A 20,964-nucleotide genomic window follows, 5' to 3' on the forward strand; every position below is an offset into this window, starting at 1 on the left:
ACAGGGAACTTGGCTCTTCGTGAGGAAGATATGCAATCTTCTCTAAGTAGTTAGCGCGATCTATTACATCATTGGTGTTGTCTGGTATATATACACAACATTCTTTGCCAATGAGAGCACAGGTGCCTCCTTTTGCTGCCAGCACTATATCCAATGCCTGACGGTTTTGGAGGACCACTTGTCTGATTGCTCCCGTTTCTTTGGCCAGGGCCCTTAAACTTTCTCCAGTTTCATTTGCCATGATTTCAACTACTGCTTGTAACCTCAGAAGCCTTTTTGCATGATGTATTACTCCCCCAAGTGGGATAAAGGAACCACCAATAGCCTCTTCCCAAGTTAAAGGGCTTATGTGATTCACATACCATTGGGCATCCGACAAGTCCCTTCTTTTTCGCCTAAAATTATGGAGGCGTTCTCGTGGGAAGGGCTCTAACACTTGGAATTGTGGGAAGAGTTGGGCGGGATAACAGATACCTGACCAGTTAACTGGTAATGTGGTATAGGCCTTTGTCCCACAGACCCAATGATGCCCTATCAAAGCCGGGAAGGGTCGGTTGCACCCCTTTGCCATATAGATGTCTACAAAGGAGGAGTAATATCCCCCGAAGGGCACACGGTGATTCTCCTTACGGGGAGTGGTGTTATTTGCATGGCATTAAAGATTGTACTGATGTTACAATATGCTGGAGACAACTGCTCCTCCCCAGATTCAGCCCCGTCCCATTACACACCAAACACCAGTGACCTTTTTTCTCCTTCACACTTATCCGTTTAGATACATTTATTCCCACATTTATTCCCACTGCTTCCCAAGTGTTATTACTGTTCCATGTCTTGTTAAACGGGTGAGGCCTGGGGAATTAAGTGGGATTGCCAAGACAGGAACCAGCTTGTGAGTGGGATGGAATGTGGCTGCAGACCCAGCAATTAGAGATATTAAGGGTCTGAGCGATCCATACTTGCTGGTGGATAAAAGAATTGTCATTGTCATTGTGGATTCCCCAGACCTTAAGACACCAGTAGCCGAGGAACAGGCCCCACCAGAGGCACATGCTGGAGGCAAGACCCTTTTTGGTTCTGACAACCTTAGCTGAGGGAACCGCAGTCACGGTTTTATGTCCACCAGGCAGCAGGCGCTAGGCTCACTGCTGCTTCTTCTTGGGCCTTGCTTTTGGTTGTCGTCTGCTTCAGGCAACCCTTACGTGAACGTAGGTTGTAAGGTATTGCAGGCTGTTCCTCTACGTCTTCTTCTGGAGTCAAAATTGACTCTGCATGGTCCTGAGGCGATGACTGGTCTGCTGGGGGTGGTGCCTTCTTACACTGAGAAGCATGTATCCATGCTGCTATGCCGGATAGCTTAACAGCCGTCTGGGTAGTGAGCAGCACCTGATGCGGGCCCTTCCACCGGGGTTCCAGGGCGTGTTTTCGTTGGTGGTGTTGTACGTAGACCCAATCACCTGTCTCGGGAGTGTGGCAGGCATCCGAGGTGGGTTCCGTCGGCCAGGCGGCTCGAACCTGTGAATGGAAGTGACTTACAGCTTGCATTAGTCCCTTGCAGTACTGAAGGAGTGTACTGTGAGTCAAGTTCAAGTCTGAGACTGGAGTAATGGTAGCCATTGTTCACATAAACAATTTCAAAAGGACTTAATTTATGTCTTTGGGATGGTAGGGACAGTGCAGCAGGTGTGTGACATGTAACACACGATCCAGGTGCTGAACAAGTTGTTCAGTAAAATGTGTACCCCGGTCACTGGACAGAGTGGCAGGAATTCCTTTGGCAGGCATAATATGATTTAACAAACATTTGGCAACAGACAGTGAATCAGCTTTGCGACAAGGAAAGACTTCAATCCAACCCGAAAATAAGCATACCATAACCAGAATGAATTCATAGCGTTGACACTTAGGCATTTGTACAAAATCAAGCTGCCAATGCAAGAACGGTGCTTGGGGCAGGCCTCGGAACCCTTGAGCTACCTTTACAGGTTTGCCAACATTGTAGCTTTGGCAAGTGGTACAGGTGGCACAGTGGCGAGCTGCAAAAGAGCTGAAATGGGGGCCCACCATCCTGCCTTAGTTACAGCAGAGATCATACCCTCCTTTCCGACATGCGAAACGCCATGTAGCAGGGCGGCCAAAGCTGGGTAGAGCGAAAAGGGGGCCACAAAGGCACCAATAAGGGGGCGCCAAAGGGAATCAGGGTGTAGAGAGCAACCCTGGGCGACCCAGGAGTCTTTTTCTGTTTCTGAGGCAGAGTCTTGGAGCAGGGTGACTTTAGAAAGGGACTGCGGTGGTACAGAAACAGAAAGGGGACCGAGAAATGCACCTGGGGAAGGTTTTATGGCAGCATTACCCTTAGCAACATCAGTATCTGCTGTGGAGTGACCAGGGCACTTAACAATAGCTAATGCAGATGGGAGTAAAACTGCATACAGGAGAGCAGAAATGTAGGGGCCATTCTTGATAGGGGTACCAGCAGAGGTAAGGAAACCCCGAGCTTGCCAGAGGGTGCCAAAGTCATGTACAACCCCAAAAGCATATCGAGAATCAGTATAAATGGTGGTGGAGCGTCCCTCAGCCAGAAAGCAAGCGCGGGTTAGGGCAACTAGTTCAGCGACTTGTGCTGAAGTCACAGAAGGTAAAGGCGCAGCTTCTAGGGTTTCAGAGAGTGATACCACAGTGTATTCTGCAAGGAGACGACCGTGGCTATCTCTAAAGCAGGAACCGTCAGTGAATAACACAAGGTCGGAGTTAGAGACAGGGACATCAGAAAGGACGGTGACAGCAGAGACTGTTGCAAGGCAGTCGTGGGGTTCACCGTCATTAGACAGAGGAAGGAGAGTGGCAGGGTTCAGTTGAGAACAGCGCTTTATGGTGATATGCGAAGCCGAAAGCAGTAAAAGTGAGGCGGGCGGAGGAAAGGTGAGCTGTATTACCTTGTAGCAGGAGAGTTTCTATAGAGTGAGGGACCATGAGAGAAACAGGAGAGCGGAAGACAAGGGACTCAGACATTTCAATTAGGCGTGCCGCGGCAGCCACAGCCCGCAGACGGGGGTAGACCTTGGGCAACAGGATCCAAGGTGGCAAAGAAATAAGCTACTGGACGATTTTTTTTGCCACCATGCTCCTGAGTAAAAACCCCAAGTGCACAACCAGATTGCTCGTGGCAGAAAAGGGTAAAAGGCTTACAGCAGTTAGGTAACCCTAAGGTGGGGGGGGGGGGGGGGCAGTGAGAAGCACTAAAGAGTCAGTTTCTGAGGCAGATAATGAAGGGGAACAGAGGAGTAGATCATTTACACATTGGACCAATGTGGACCCAGAGGGGAAGACCAGGTTAACAAGGTCTTTGGCTAATGCTTGGGAAAAGTAAGACGGGCTTTCTGTGTACCCCTTGGGAAGCATACTGCTGCTCCTTGTAAGAAAAGGCAAAAAGATACTGGAACTTAGGGTGAACCGGGACAGAAAAGAAAGCAGAACACAAATCAACAACAGTAAAATGAGTTGCATCTGGCAGGATAGAAGCCAGATTGGTTGCTGGGTTAGGGATTACAGGAAAGGTGGGTACAACAATGCAGTTAATAGCTTGAAGATCCTGAACAAACCGCCATGATTTACTATCAGCTTTTCGAACTGGGAGGATGGGGTGTTACAGGGGCTGGAATAGGGGACAATAATGCCTTGTTCCCACAGGGTGGATATGACCGGAGCTGAAACCTCTAAATCCCAAAAACTGGGTGCCACAACCCCTTCTCCGACCTTATCCCCATTCTTGGTACCCTCCCCATTCCCAGTACTGTCTGCCCTGCCCTGAATAATGCTGTATTTGCAGAGCTATCAACTTTTGTGAGGACTGCTTCTCTTTCCTTTTAGAGTGCAGTGGCAATGCTCTGCCACTGCTTGCAATTTGTCCATGGTCTTGGCCTCCCATCCAACACTTATTTGCTTTAACATACTGCTAATAGCAGATAAGAGGCTATTAACAAACGCATGCGCCAGGGCGCCCTGTCCATTTTTACCTGGTTGCTGTACCCCAAAAAACCCCAAAAAAACCAACCAAACAAACAAAAACCATCAGTCAGTCTGTGTGATAGTTGCCCGGGTTTTTTTTTTCTTTGTTGCTGTTTACGGGGTTATAAGTAGCTTACACAGTTGCAGCAGGTCTGCTTCAGAGGGTTCATAGGCATTGCACACTAGCAAAATTCCTCTGCAAATTTGGTAGGGTTTTCCTGGGGCTTTGGAAAACCTTTTAAAATCGAGTGGAGCTCCGTGTGGGTCCAGGGTTTATAACTTCAAGTGGGACCGGTCTGAGTCTTCTTGAAGGACGGGGTAAAGGGAAGCGCTCGATCTGGTGGTGGGAGAGGAGGTTTCCAATAAAGCTTTTTCTTATAATTAGAATTTTTAAGGGAGGCGAGCTTCGATTCAGTTCATTTAAGATTTGCCTCGTCCCACCACTGCATGAAGCAATCTACCTCTCCTCTAGCCAATTTAGTTTTTGGGAAGGCCAAGTTTGTCTTTTAAGACGTCCACTTGGTCTTTGTTCCAAGATCCTAACAGTGGCCACTGAGTTTTGGGATCCCCCCAGAGTCAATCTAGATCATTTTTCCAGAAATTTACAGGAGTCCGGACCCTTTCTAAAATATATAAACTGAGCCAGGGTCCCTTTAGGGAACTATCCCTGCTTAGACGTCTAGTTACCCATACAGGAGGACTTCATACACCAATTACACAAGGAGGAAATTCGGGTTCGTCAGAGCGGTGCCCAGTGCAACACACAAAAGAAGCCCACAGGCTACTGCCTCAATCGCCCTTGCGTTCACTCCAAGGATTTTATCCAAGGTGCGGTGCGGCTGCGATTGTGCAGATTCCAGTCACACAGACCGCGGGGACAGGAGCCCCTTGGTCGGCCAGTCCCTGGACAGGGATGGCTCCCAGACTCACTCACACCACAGGGAAGACGGATAGACACAGAGACAAGACAGTCCTCAGTCCGGACAAAATAATTACCTGACCAGAGTCCTGATGTTAGATCCCGGGATCCCTACCAGAATAGAGCAGGAACCAACAGGTTCGATGGCGTAGACTTCGCTGTGGCTGTGCACCTTTCCGTTCTGGCGGAGGACCGCTCGGACCAAATGCCCAGGTGCCGGCTGCCACGGTAGTCCTGCAAGACGGTCAGGGATCACACAGCCTCAGCGAAGACGGTTGCCATCTCGGTAGAACCTCCAAATTGTCAAAGTCAGACAGGACTCACAGATTTGGCAGACTGCTCTGTTTATTTCAGCAAAGCTTTGCTAAAATGCATGGAGAAAATGTGAGTACCCTACAAGGTTCAAACCCCTTGATTTTATATAGTCAAAAGGAAGCCAAAATTAACAGGATTAAAAGGGGGGCAAAACTTCACATAATTAGTGTGAGGCTACTCAAGTACTCTTCATTTCAATATTAAGCACACAGCAATCTCCTGGCTATATCTCCCTGATTATCTGGAATTGTTTCCTAACACTTAATGTTTCTTTTCCTGTTAAACTCAGGCCCAAATTGGCTAGCACCTTGATCTGCATACCTACAATCAACATTAACATACTTTTCTTCTTCCTCTTAAAAAGACAAACAGAATTCCTTCAACTTATTCCATTATTACAGCACAATTCATCTTTTTCTTACAGTATAATTCTTTCTACTTTCACACTGGTAAACTGAGTACATAACAGTAAAATATATTTGGCAAGGACTTGTGGTCTTATGGACATCGTTCTATAAGCAGAAGATTCATATTTTACAACTACCTTCAGGAAACTGTTCTTTTTTCAGTAGAAATAGCAACCTGAGTGGGCACCAGACAGAAAGCAGTCAGCTAAGACTAATTATATCACTCTGCTAAAGAGCAATGTTGCGCCATCAGTAAATGTTAATTCTGTTGGCATTAATGATACATGCAGTCTGTGCCTGCAGTTTTGGAGTCTACAGGCTGGGTCTTGTGACATGACCCTTTTTGCCAGAGTAAGAATATTAACTTTGTGTCCTGAACCAATTTGAACTTGAGTAATTATATTGTCTACCTGAATTCCCCTGGCAGCTTCAATTGGATACACTATTCTTCTTCACTTCGGATGTGAAACTATTGCTGCATGCTGTTCAAAAATAATTGCTGCCTTTTCCCCAGAGAGGCAGCTCCATCTCACTGGTGGAGGAAGGGATCTCTGTATGCTTGTACAATATATGTTCCTGTTGTAAAATCATTTGGGATGAAAGGTGCTTGAGCATCTAAATGTAAAAGGACTTCGTCTATCATGTGATTTCAATGTTTTGGAGGGAGCCGTCCCTTGTACTTCAGTAATTGGGAAAGATTTCTTTCTTTTCCAAAATCTGTTCAGGGGCTGACGGGGGGGGGGGGGGGTCTAAAGTATGAGGGTTGGAAAAGAAACTGATAGGTGAGGATAATGTTATTGAACAAGGGACAGGCTCTTTCCTTGCATGAGGGATATCTTCTAGATCCCTCCATAGTATAAATGAGGTTTCTGGTAGAGCCGTGGTGTCCAACAGACTAGTTACATGTGGCTATTTGGCCAGTTGAGTATGGCTAGTTTGCTATACCAGTCGCCACTATAGTGGCAACTGCTTCAGAACTAGTTGGACACCACAGTGGTAGGATGTGCTCTGAGAGAGGACTTCGATTTTGGAATCTGTCCCCACTCTCCTCACTGGCACTGGTTAACTTTCTGGGCTCACTATATTTGTTAACTTTTTCCCTTTCTTTCCTTAGGCTGCTGAGGGGAAGTGGGTTGAATATCTGAAGTAGTTATAATTACTATCTTTGTTATTATTTGAATGTTAAATTCTGAAATGGATGCCCACAGTACAAAATGTGATATGTAATCTTATTAAAATCTACTTCTCTACCAAGTGATTAAGAAGATAAGCCATGTCAAAATGACACTTAGGGCAATCCTGAGAATTACTGAGAAAGAAGCCTCATTTCCACACTGGCTGCATTTCGTTAAAATATGTCATTTTAATTCTGAGGCACTCAGATCTCATAACACAAACCAATTCACTGCTTGGGGCCAGGAATAAATGACAGCTATAGGCATGTTATTGAATAATTGATACTGACTAGGTTCTGAGACAGGATTCCAAACTATTGGTACATTACAGTTTGCTATTTTATCCAGGAGGAAAGAGCAATAAACTCTTGACTTCTTCTGGCCCTGGGCTTTTGATAGTGCTTAGTACCATAGGGCTGGAAGAGACCTCAGGAAGTCGTCGAGTGCAACTCCCTGCCCAAAGCAAGACCAACCCCAACTAAATCATCTCAGGCACGTCTTTGTCAAACCAGGACGTAAAAACCTCTAGAGACGAAAATACTACCTCCTCCCTAGGTAACCCATTCGAGTGCTTCACTACCCTCCTAGTGAAATAGCTTTTCCTAATATTCAACCTAGACCTCCCGCACTGCAACTTGAGACCATTGCTCCTTGTTCTGACATCCATCACTACTGAGAACAGCCTCTCTCCATCCTCTTTGGACCCTCCCTTCAGGTAGTTAAAGGCTGCTATCAAATCCCCCCTCACTCTGTTCTTCTGCAGACTAAATAAGCCCAAATCCCTCAGCCTCTCCTCATAGGTCATAGAATCATAGAATACAAGGACTGGAAGGGACCTCAAGAGGTCATTGAGTCCAGTCCCCTGCCCTCATGGCAGGACCCAGTACTTTCTAGACCATCCCTGGTAGACATTTATCTAACCTACTCTTAAATATCTCCAGAGATGGAGATTCCACAACCTCCCTGGGCAATTTATTCCAGTGTTTAACCAACCTGACAGTTAGGAACTTTTTCCTAATGTCCAACCTAAACCTCCCTTGCTGCAGTTTAAGGCAATTGCTTCTTGTTCTATCCTCAGAGGCCAAGATGAACAAGTTTTCTCCTTCCTACTAATGACACCCTTTTAGATACCTGAAAACAGCTATCATGTCCCCTCTCAATCTTCTCTTTTCCAAACTAAACAAGCCCAAATCTTTCAGTCTTCCTTCATAGGTCATGTTCTCAAGACCTTTAATCATTCTTGTTGCTCTTCTCTGGACCTTCTCCAATTTCTCCACATCTTTCTTGAAATGCGGTGCCCAGAACTGGACACAATACTTCTCTGTGCTGGTTAGGTCTCAGTTGTAGAGCGAAAGAATGACTTCTTGTGTCTTGCTCACAACACACCTGTTAATGCATCCTAGAGTCATGTTTGGTTTTTTTGCAACAGCGTCATTCTGTTGACTCATATTTAGCTTGTGGTCCACTATAACCTCTAGATCCCTTTCTGCCGTACTCCTTCCTAGACAGTCGCTTCCCATTCTGTATGTGTGAAACTGATTGTTCCTTCCTAAGTGGAGCACTTTGCATTTGTCTTTATTAAACTTCATCCTGTTTACCTCAGACCATTTCTCCAATTTGTCCAGATCATTTTGAATTATGACCCTATCATCCAAAGCAGTTGCAACCCCTCCCAGCTTGGTATCATCTGCAAATTTAATAAGCATACTCTCTACACCGATATCTAAATTGTTGATGAAGATATTGAACAGAACCGGTCCCAAAACAGACCCCTGTGGAAACCCACTTGTTATATCTTTCCAGTAGGATTGTGAACCATTAATAACTACTCTCTGGGAACAGTTATCCAGCCAGTTATGCACCCACCTTATAGTAGCCCCATCTAAGTTGTATTTGCCTAATTTATTGATAAGAATATAATGCAAGACCGTATCAAATGCCTTACTAAAGTCTAGGTATACCACGTCCACAGCTTTTCTCTTATCCGCAAGACTCATTACCCTATCAAATAAAGCTATCAGATTGGTTTGACATGATAGGGTCTGGCTATTCCCTATCACCTTATCATCTTCCAAGTGTTTGCAGATGATTTCCTTAATTACTTGTTTCATTATTTTTCCTGGCACAGAAGTTAAACTTACTGGTCTGTAGTTTCCTGGGTTGTTTTTATTTCCCTTTTTATATTTGGCCACTATATTTGCCCTTTTCCAATCTTCAGGAATCTCTCCTGTCTTCCATGATTTTCCAAAGATGATAGCTAAGGCTCAGATACCTTCTCTATCAACTCCTTGAGTATTCTAGGATGCATTTTATCAGGCCCTGGTGACTTTCAGGCATCTAACTTTTCCAAGTGATTTTTAACTTGTTCTTTTTTTTTTATTTTATCTTCTAAACCTACCATCTTCCCACTAGCATTCACTATGTTAGGCATTCCTTCATCAGACTTCTCTATGAAGACCAAAACAAATAAGTCATTAAGCATCTTTGCCATTTTGAACTTTCCTGTTACTGTTTCTCCCACCTCACTGAGCAATGGGCTTACCCTGTCCTTGGTCTTCCTCTTGCTTCTAATATATTTATAGAATGTTGTCTTGTTCCCCTTTATGCCTGTAGGTACTTTGAGCTTTTGTTGTGCCTTTCCCTTTCCAATCTTGCCTCTGTATTCCTGTATTGTTTGCATATATTTATCCTTTGTAATTTGTCCTAGTTTCCTTTTTTTATATGACTCTTTTTTATTTTTAGATCACGCAAGGTCTCCTGGTTGATCCAAAGCATTTTTTTGCCATATTTTCTGTCCTTCCTACACAGCGGAATAGCTTGCTTTTGGGCCCTTAATAATGTCCCTTTGAAAAACTGAGAACTCTCTTCAGTTGTTTTACCCCTCGGTCTTGATTCCCATGGGACCTTCCCTACCAGCTCTCTGAGCTTACCAAAATCTGCCTTCCTGAAATCCATTGTCTCTAATTTGCTGTTCTCCCTTCTACCATACCTTAGAATCATGAACTCTGATTTCATGATCACTTTCACCCAAGCTGCCTTTCACTTTCAAATTCTCAACCAGTTCCTCCCTATTTGTTAAAATCAAATCTAGAATTGGTTTCCCCCAGTAGCTTTTTCAACCTTCTGAAATAAAAAGTTGTCTTCAATGCACTCCAAGAACTTCTTGGATATTCTGTGCACCGCTGTGTTAGTTTCCCAACATATATCTGGATAGTTGTAGTCCCCCATCACCACCAAATCCTGCACTTTGGATGATTTTGTTAGTTGTTTAAAAAAAGCCTCATCCATCTCTTCTGCCTGAGTATGTGGCCTGTAATAGACCCCTAGCATGATATCACCCTTGTTTTTTACCCCTTTTTAGGTCGTGCGCTCTAGCCCCCTAATCATTTTCATTGCTCTCCGTTGGACCCTTTCCAATGCATCCACATCTTTTCTGTAGTGGGAGGCCCAGAATTGGATGCAGTACTCTAGATGTGGTCTCACTAGTGCCAAGTAAAGGGAAATAAACAGTTTTCTAATTCTGCTGAAAATGCTCCTCCTAATGCATCCTAATATGCCATTCGCCGCCTTGGCTACAAGTGCACACTGTTGACTCAGATCCAGCTTCTTACCCACTGTAATCCCCACGTCCTTTTCTGCCAAACTGCCATTTAGCCTGTTGATCCCCAGCTTGTAACAGTGCTTGGGATTATTCTTTTGTCCTTGTTGAACCTCATTAGATTTCTTTTGTCCCAATCCTCCAATTTGTCCAGGTCCCTTTGGACCCTATTCTTGCTCTCCAACAAATATATCTTTTCCCCAGCTTAGAGTCATCTACAAACTTGCTGGGGGTTCAACCCATTCCCTCATCCAGATCATTAATAAAGATGTTGAACAAAACCAGCCCTAGAACCAATCCTTGTGGCACTCTGTTTGAACCTAATTATCAACCAGACATCAAGCCATTGATCACTCCCCTTTGAGCCTGACAATCTAGCCAGCTTTCTATCTATGTTACAGTCCATTTATCCAATCCATACTTCCTTAACTTGCTGGCAAGAACACTGTGGGAGACCATATCACAAGATTTGCAAAAGTCAAGGTATATCACATCCACCAACTTCTCTATGTCCACAGAGCCAGTTATCACATCATAGAAGGCAATCAAATTTTGGTCAGGCTTTACTTGCCCATGGTGAATCCATGTTGACTATTCCTGATCACTTTTCCCTCTTCCAAGTGCTTCAAAATGGATTCCTTGAGGATCCCCTCCATGATTTTTCCAGGGACTGAGATGAGGCTGACCGGTCTGAGTTCCTTGGATTGTCCTTCCCTTTTTAAAAGTTGGCCACTACCTTTGCCTTTTTCCAACCATCCGGGATTCCCCCCCAATCTCCATGATTTTTCAAATAATGTCCAATGGGTCTGCAATGACATCTGCCGATTCCCTTCGCACTTCTTGGTTTTCGTATAGTAAGCTAGAAATAGTTCTGCTGATTTTTATTAACAAAATTGTGGTCTGTTAATTTGACAACTGTTTCTCTGCTTTGCCATTCCAATTATAGCTTTGATAGTTCACCAGGTCCAAGACATTTTCTTTAAAAGATTGGTATAATCACTTTTATATTTTATGGTATGCTCTTGATCCGCATATCTCTTCCTTCCCATGAAATCTCTTTTCAAATATGAGAGTGAAAGAGAGTAGTCTTTCAGTATCTCTACAGAAAAATGAATAGCCCAGATGTGAGAAATGTTATAAAATACTGTGTGCATGAAGCTATATTATGAAGCCAGGGAGTGTGTTTTTAGAATATGAATGTATCCAGCTTTCATTTTTGTACTTCAGTTTTGTTTTGGAGTAACACTTATACTGACACTTGTCCGGAAAAGTAGCTCACAGTTTACCAAGCTCCCTTACTATATTTATTAGAGTGGATTTCCACTTTTTCCTTAGATTCTGTACATTGATCGTGTTGAACACCTTTCTCTGTGTGCCTGAAGATCTGCAGCATAAAACAGTCAACCACAAAACTTCTTGTAATCCTTGAATGTTGTAGCAGCTCTGTTTCAGTTAGGGTCAAGAGGGTTTTCTGTTTAAAGCTTGATGCTTGAAAGAGCTCTAAAATCCATGCTATTACTTGGATTGCCTTGAAATTTTGTGTGTCTCATGAGGCTGCTGGGTTTGATCAAGATCTGAGTTTGGGACCATTTAAACAAGGAATTTTTTTGATGCAGCCACTTGAGTATGGGGAGAAAGAGCTTTTCTTAAAGTTGATACATTCTGCCTGTGTAGTTTTGCACACAGAGATCATGCCTCGGGCTCAAATCGCACCAGAGATGTGTCTCAAATGCTCAAGGGTTATTCTGTCAGACACCATGACACCCACTGGCCTTTTTTAGAAGAAGAGCTCATGCACTCATACACTCCAGCTATGAGAGAGGAACACACTAAGATTCACAGGATATATGAGGCTCTAAGAGATTGTTTCAGCCATTGACCCAACAGCAAATGAGCACTCTGAGTTCAAATACAACTCATGGCAGAAATCTGAAACAGAAAAAGGAGACACATCTGCTGCTGTCAAAGGGAGGCTCAGGGATGCATGATGTGTTCTCAGCACATCTTTCCAGGTGACCATGCTTGCTCCACACTAGGAAATCCCCTACTTGGAGACATACCAAGATGCTGGATCTCATCAACATTTGGAGAAAGGAGGTTGTTCAATCCCAGCTGCTCATCAGCGGTAGGAATTATGATACATGGGAAGAACTTGAGATGCATGACTTAAAGGGACCATGACCTGGACTCACTGCAGTGCTGGGTCGAATTGAAGGAGCTGCACACAGCACAGGATAAAAGCCCACCACACAGCACAGGAGAAAAACCTCCACTCCCGTGCTACACCCACAAACTACCGGTCTAGGAGGAGCTGAATGAAATAGTGGGGGGTGAACCCACCTCCTCTCTGAAGGTCTCTGTGGATACTTCAGAACCTCAGGGGCTACCCCAGAGGGGACTGAGCCTGGAGGAGGAAATCATGGATGAGGGTGCTGAGGGGGGGTCCAGGTGAAGAGGACAGCTCAGCATCCCATGGATGCCTGTAGTTAGGAGCCATTTTTTACCCCAGAAGAGGCTAGCCAGTAGCAACAGTCAGAGGCTGGGGAAGCGCAAGCAGCAAAGGACATGCCTGGTAAGTGGCTTTCATTTCTGGAAGCGCTGATGTAAGCTGTTGGATATGGGCAGGTTGCAGAAAGCAGGCTTGAGTCTGTGGTGCTGATACCAACACAGGACTAGTCACTTCACGGTAATTGACTTCACACGTCTCATTGCAAATGTCATAGAGATGCTGTTCACCTCTAGAGGTTCCATGGCAAAGCTGCTGTGTTCAGTATCCCATAAGGGTAACATTTCCATGCTGCTGTGCTGTAAGTGGGGAGATCATTGCTGCACATAGGCATGCTGCGTAAGGGTCAAAATGGAAGCTGCAGTCTCACAGAAGACTTTCCCTTGCTTCCCTTCTCACCCTCAGCAGTGAAATACCTTCCAGAATCATCACAGACTGTGGGAAATGTGTGGTCATTGCTTACTGCACAATATCTCCTCCCCTCCTCCCCTCCCCCCCGCAGTGTTGACTGTCCCCAAGACACACTTGCCCAGACTACAGTGAGGCCTTGTCTCAATGAAGTCCCCTGACCATCCTTTTGGGGGTCTTGTGTCTTATGTGGCCTCACCCTGGGCCAGCCAGTCAGTGATAGGTATGTGAAGAGTGCTTGTGTTTAAACTTTGTTTAATTTTAACAATGGTTCCTCTTTAAAATGTAGCCTTTTGGCTTCACAGCTTTAACCTTGGGATCCCAGCCTTCCTTGTTATCACCTGATGAATGCCTGCACAGAGCAAGGAAGCATCTTCTGAGAAGTAAAGATGACTTGATTTGTGAGGTTCTAGTACAGGCTGCTGCTGAAAAGAGAGAATTGAAGGAGTGGAGGGAAAATGAGAGGAAGGAGTGAAAGGAGAATGCTACACACAGGAACAAAGCTGTGGAGTGGCTTTTAAACATTATGGAACACCAAGCTGATATGCTCCAGGTGCTGCTTAGCACTGCAGATGGAGCAGCTCCAGGATTGCCCCCTGTTGCAGCTGGTGTCCCAAAATTGTTTTCCATGTGCCCCCTCTCCCCGCCAACACATTTTGGCCACCATCCTGTCCCCAGTCAGCACCCACTGCACTCCACACCTGGCCCTTCCCTGTCCAACCCTACAGACTCCCACAGGCAGCCAGTGCATTGCACTTCCATCCCTGTGCACTTTATTCCTTCTGAACTGCTGCACCCATTGCACAGCACATCAGACCACATGGCTCTACGTGATACTTGGATACACAGAAATCTATAAATGTGCCGTGGCCTCACCTCCTCCTCCTGTAAATGTGTCGTGCTGTGTGTGCGTGTGTCCTACGTTTGTTGTTTTTAATAAATGCGATTCTTTTATTTGAAAGCATTCTTTATTCCCATACAGGAGACAAGCAGGCACATCCCAGCCAAGCAACAAAGCACTATTGTACTAAGTGTATCATAGGGACCAATTGGTGTCCCCCCACTAGCATTAAAGCCACTGCACTCCTGTGTTTAGCAAGAAATATGATTGGCTTTCAGTGTCAAATTGCTGCCTCAAGGCTTCCCTGATCTTTATAATCCCATGCTGTGCTCCTTTAATAGCCCTGGTCTCAGGCTGTTCAAACTCATCCTCCAGGCACTGAGCCTCATCAGTCTAGCCCTGAGTGAAGTTTTCAGCCTTCCTTTAACAAATATTATGGAGGATATAACACATGGCTATGAACAAAATGATGTTGTCATTGGTCAGGTCCAGCTTCCCATCTAAACATCACCAGTGAGCTTTAAATGGACAAAAGCTCACTCCATAGTCTTTCTGCACTCAGCCTGTTGTTGAAATGCCCCTTCCTTCGGTCAGGGGCCCCAGTGTGTGACTTCGTGAGCCATGGCATTAAGGGGTAAGCAGGGTCTCCCAGAATCACAATGGCATTTCAACTTCCCCCACAGTGATCATCTGGCCTGGGAAGAAAGTCCCTGCTTGCAGCTTCCTGAACAGGCCAGTGTTCCGAAAGACGTATCTGTCATGCGCCTTTCTGAGCTAGCCTGTGTTGTCTGTGAAACACTCACAGTGATCCACAAGCACCTGGAGAAGTACACCTTCTGGTTCATGTGCTCGCAGGCTAAGTGGGGTGGTGCCAGAATTGGAATGTGTGTGCCTCTATTACCCCTCCGCAGCTCAGGAAGCCCATCTGTGCAAAGCCATTCACAATTTCATGCTGGTTGTCCTGAGTCACAGTCTTTCAGAGCAAGATGTGATGGACGGCCCTGCACGCTTCCATCAATGGTCATCTTTCCCACTCCAAAGTGATTTGTGACTGATCAGTAGCTGTCTGGAGTAGCCAGCCTCCGCAGTGCAATCACCAAATGCTTCTCCACCAATAGGACAGTTCTCATTCTCATGTCCTTGCACCACAGGGTGAGGGTGAGCCCCCATCACATAGTGCCATGAAAGTAGCTTTCCTCATCTGAAAGTTCTGTAGGCCCTGCTCGTGATCCCAGACATTCATGACAATATGATCCGACAATTCAGTGCTTCTTTCCTGAGCCCAAAAGTGGCATTCCACTAAGGTCAGTACCTCTGTGAATGCCACAAGAAATCATGTGTCATATGTACGATGCATGGCAAGGTCAGTACCTGATGCCCCATTGTCACTTTGCAGCTTAAGGAATAACTTGACTGCCATTTGTGATGTGTTAGTGAGACCTATCAGCATTTTGTTTTAACAGTTGGGGTTCCATTCCTGGAGACAAATGAGGCAGAGCATGCAGCACAAAAGCCACTGACAGATGGCACCAAAGGTGGATGGAAGCACAGGGACTGCTGGGATGTAAAGCCATGCATCATGGGGCACTGAGACAGGACCAGGATGCTCAGTGGCTCCCCCTCTCCCCCCCCCAAATCTTCCCACAAGGTTCAGCAGCAGAAGAGGAAAAAGTGCTTTGTGGAATAGCTGTCCAGAATGCGCCAATCCGAATGCTACTGCAAGTGCCACAAGTGTGGTTACACTACTGCACTGGCAGCTGACTGTGTGGACACACAACAGTGGTTCACTGCTATACTCTGTAAGCAGCGCTGCCACAGACAGCACTTTACATCTGCCTGTATAGACAGAGCCTTAGAAGAAGGAGCAGCTCAGACTATTTAGTTTAACAAAAAATAGCTTATAGGGTGCTAGGAATACAGCCTATAAATACTTACGTTAGGAACAAATATTTGATGATGGACTTTTCAGTCTAGTAGATGAAGGTACAACACAATGCAATGGCTAGAAGCTGAGAATTCACTAATTCAGACTGGAAAAGAAGAGCAAACTCTCAGATTATATGATCACAGTGGTCCCTTCTCGGCTTGGAATGTATATGTGAATGAAATACTTGAAATGTGTCAATGAAGTTGTTTGCTCTATAATTTGTATTTATTTAGGTTGACTGTGGTGATAACTGTTTTGCTCTAATGTTTGGAGTTAGAGTGTATGATCATGTGGTAGATTTTACAGGAAGGCTCCATGTTGACGCTGTGTTAAGATAACCTATTTTCCCTCTCTGTTTTTTAAGGGCCGCAAGAGTGAAGCAGAAAAGTACTTTTTGAAGGCCATTCAGCTGGATCCCACCAAAGGCAATGGTTACATGCATTATGGTGAGTTTCTGATAGATAGATGTCCAGCATTCTCCAGGTTTGTTGTTAATCTCTCTGAGTGATTAAAGATTTAAAAAGTGCTACTGACAAAATGCCTCCTTTCAAGCAAAAGAAACTAACCTACCATATAGAACTTAATCTCCATTTTAATTAGTTAATCACCAGTAAAGAGAGAGGTGAGTATTTTCTGGTTTTTGCATAGATTTCCATCTGGGAGGGAAATTTCAAAATTGCTTTCTCTCTCTGTTGGTAAAGGAGGAAGGTGAATACTACCATATGTAAAAAATAGCTTCTTAAATGTTTGTTATTGATGATAACATTGGCCTACCTCTGCTTGCTGTCAGTGGGTGGGCAAATAAATGTTGTCATATAGTGTGGACTAGGGCAGAATAGCTAAGATACTGTTTCCTAGTAAGTAGTTATGGGCTATACATCTGTCTTCCCCCTAGCTTCCTTGTGGCTTGAAACAGACAAGTATTTTAAAAGGCCTTGACAGGTTTGGCTCCATCTTTTTAAGACTAAGCCAATCATGTGTTTAAGTGATGCAGAGTACACAGTTAATTTGAGGGTGATGGTATCATTATATCTTTACATAGATTGTTTTTGCTAGATTTACAAAAAAATATTTCCAGATGTGATTGGTCTCAAGGAACCAAAAATATTTAACTTTATGAGCTGCCTCTTATTCTAGTTTAAAACTGATAATAGAAAAGTCAGAAAATATGACTTAAGTAATCCCCACTGGAAAATATAGGGAGGGGGAATAAATTTAATCTTAGTTGAGGAGCATGATGGGGAACCACAGCTATACAGTACATATATTTTTGTATATTGTTTTAATTTCCTCTTTTGGCTCCAATGGGTTTAAGTATAACAACCACAGGGATGGTGCACAAAAATGGTAACAAAAATAGAAGGTATAGTTAACTAGCCATAACTTTATTTGTTTGTGTACTTCACTGTGTGGTTTCTAAATCTCAGTTGGTGACATTTTTTTATTTGATTGGTTCAAATGTAGTGTGTAATTTTGTACTTTGCATTACATGTTATATTCCTGCGCATCGTTGGAATGCATTCCAATAGTCTGCAAAAATGAGGCAGCTATTGCATTGCATAATGTAGCAGTTAATAAGGTGGCCCACACTTTTCAGAGTGTCCTTAACCTATCTCCCAAATATATTTGTGTCCATTCAGATGAATTTTTGTATACCTATCTGGTTTGTGCTTATAAATTCACATGTAGTGATCGTAGAAATCTGTGGATGCAATGTAAAGGACAGCTGTCAAAAATCTGGCCCTGCAATCAACTTGATTCCATGTTTGATGCATTCCTTCTGTCTTAAATTTCATAATGTAAGGTGATCCATTGATAAGGTCTTTTGTTTTCACAGCAACATAAAAAAAGAAAGCATAATTTCTTAAGCCTTCTATAAGACAAATTATGTCCTCATATCTGCAAGTGTGAGGGCATCTGTAGTAGTGAGAATGTACTTTTACTGTGAGAATTGGGGGAAGGCCAGAATTTGGAGAACACTAGGAATATTGGTTTGAGTGGGACTGTTTTCATGCAGAGGATCTGTGGAGACAGCTGCAAAACTTGAGGATGCATTGCTACAAAACATGGGATCTTCATAATGAGCTTTATTGATTATTAATTGGGTTTTTTTCTCTTGGAAATATCAGAAAAATCATGAGTAACTCATTGTCTCCAATAGTATTAATCCATATTTACATAAAATTCAACATTATTTCAGTAAAGGCACTGAGCTCGTTGTCAAAAATGGAAAGGATTCTCTGGGATATTCTTTTCTTTGGAATTAGCAAAGTCTTGGTCAAGAATCTGGAAGTATATGTCCAGGCAGAATGCAATTATTAATCCTGAACCGTGTGTGTGTTGTCTCCACACCTCATGAATTTGGTTTAGCAACTTGTCATGCATATACTTCATATCCCATAAGTCAAATGCTAAATCATAGAGAAATATATCTATATGTTTCATGTAAACCTTGAAGATTAATTTCTCAACATGAAGACAGTCTGGAAAAAAGAATAAAAGAGTTGGCACCGTCCCTAGAAAATGCACACCTCACTGAGGAGCCAAATTGGAACTGTGGTCACTGGGGACTCCACAGCCCATTTGTTAATGGAGCAGAACTGCATGTTCAGACTGCAGATGCTCTTTGATGCAGATATTATATTACTTGTGCTTCCATGATGGGTTCATCTATATCTTCCTCTTGGAGTTCTGTATCTGTGCTCTCTCTTTTTTGGAGGTATCAGGATGATTCATTCATGTGTTCTATCTTGTTGGAGGTTTACCCTTTAATTTTCTGTAACTTCTAATTATGGTCCTGAACAGTTAGTCATGCAGAATGTGAGTCAATGAAAATGGCACATCAGATATTCAGGGATGAGTGATGAGTTACCAGAAATTCCTAGGTAATGCCACCATGGTACATTTGGTTGGAAAATTCACTGGTATTTTGACTGTGCATTTCTAAATCACTGTCTTGTTACTATGTATCGTGCCCATCAAAGCTCATGATAACATCTATATGTTTTGTTAGTCTTTAAGATGCTGCTAGACTATTCATTGTTTTTTTTAAGTTTTTTAATGCTTTGAACAGCTTTTCCTAAACTGAAGGAAAAGAGTAAAGCAGTGGGGTCAATTACAAGGACTGCTGATCCCTGTCTCCTCCCTCTATGTATTCTGCAAATGTGTTCCCATGTCATTAGCTACAGCAGGCGTTGGTTCGCTGAAAACCATCCACCTTCCCTCACATCATAGTGCTTCTGTTATAGCTGGCTATATGAGCACCTCGCCTGCACAGTACCAAGCTGAAAAACGGGGCACCTCCCCAGACCACTTCTCTTTTGGGTGAAACCAGTAGATGTCTACTAGGTGGAACCGAAGTAGTTTCTGATGAGGTAAGCAGATTAGAGCTATCAGGAAGGCTAGAGGGGAGAATCACTCAAGAGTCAGCAAAAACTTGTGTATGAGGAAAGAAGACGAATGCATGTTGACAAGAAGGATGTACTGACAAAAAAGAAAAGAGGAAAAAGAGAGATTGACAGTACTGAGTGAGGAGATGGTGTTGAGGGGGTGCATCCACCAATTCATTCCAAGTGAAAGCTCCAGTACATTTTTGGAGGATCATTGGCTTAGCTGTTGACTCTTGTCATAAAGCTTAGGTTTCATTGAGTTGGTTTCATTCTACTATGTTATGTATTTGTGATAAAAATATGATAAAATTGGTCCTATTCACAAATATCTGTACTTTTATTATAGGGGGAGACTGTCAAGGGAACAAAGAGTGTTTATACCCAGTGAAAATCACTTGGCTGCCTAACTCCCATTTGCATATTTAAAAATCTCCCCATGTTGTCTGACCAATCAGTTAGATGGAAAGGAAGGAGTAAGTTCTGTTAGCTGGCTTTGGAGGTGCCCTTTAATTTCTAAACTGTTGAAAGTTCCATTAAAACCTATGAGAATGCTCAAATACCAAAAGACTGGGAAAGTTACAAACACTAAGCCAGATGATGGCCCTCACTCCAACCCCTGTATACCACTGACACAGTCTATAGGGGCCATAAACTAGCCACGCTTAGATGAGGGGAAACCACCACTGAAGGTAAGGCAGCCCTTCATAAGTTCCCAGCCCATGGCTGTTTGTAGGCCAGAGGCATGAGGGGCTGGCGTGGTCATAGTGCACACCACTGTGGGATTCTAAGATACAGAGCAGTCTCCAGGAGTACAATGTCTTACCCAAGGAGTTGTTTCAGCCCTGCAATAGCTCAGAATCTCAACAAGGCCAAAGGACATAAAGCTGTATTTCTGTCTTCCTGACTCTGACCTACATGATCTGTGCTGCATCTCTCAGGAAGCGTGGCCACCGGGTCCACTGGGTTGAGGAAATGAAGAGTTGTTGCTGCCTTCAGGATGTCAGAATGATTAGCTTTAAGGATAAACTGTTATGGGAACAGCCGGAAACACTGAATTTTGAAACTCTTCAGCATTTGTGGTCATTAACCTAGCAGCTTGTTTGGAAATAATCTGCTTCATTCAAGGGATCACTTCTAAAGGGATGTTGGGATGAGTTGTTATTACAGTGGTTAGGAATTCTCTTGTTTTATGTTGTAGGATTTTATTAGGCTCAAGAGCATCAAAAAGGACTTGACTGCTTATGCTTAAAGAGGCACACATTTCTTTGTGCCCTTAATGTATCTCCACTCTACTTCAACACTGATTCATATTCACAGCTTCCAAAAAGATTCCAAACAAGATATAAATTGGAATACACCTTGATTTATCCTGTTAAGTTTCAATTTAGGCAGGATACATACTACAGTCTGAAGTTCTTCTTAAATCCTAGTTACTGGACACTGTTCAGGGGCAGGGAAGTTAGAAACATAA

The 20,964-nt window shown here is 43.7% G+C and overlaps 1 protein-coding gene across 2 annotated transcripts in view; it reads left to right on the top strand.

Annotated features, from left to right (window-relative positions):
- The window catches only part of TMTC2 (transmembrane O-mannosyltransferase targeting cadherins 2), a 402,268-nt gene that overhangs the window by 318,040 nt on the left and 63,264 nt on the right, over positions 1-20,964 (top strand). For both annotated transcript variants that reach the window (XM_075932550.1, XM_075932545.1), the window contains one exon: positions 16,469-16,550. In XM_075932550.1, coding sequence (XP_075788665.1) covers positions 16,469-16,550 — 82 coding nt within the window. The remainder of the gene's footprint in view (positions 1-16,468; positions 16,551-20,964) is intronic.

Source organism: Pelodiscus sinensis, chromosome 1 (genome assembly GCF_049634645.1).
Source record: "Pelodiscus sinensis isolate JC-2024 chromosome 1, ASM4963464v1, whole genome shotgun sequence".
Lineage (NCBI taxonomy): Eukaryota > Metazoa > Chordata > Testudines > Trionychidae > Pelodiscus > Pelodiscus sinensis.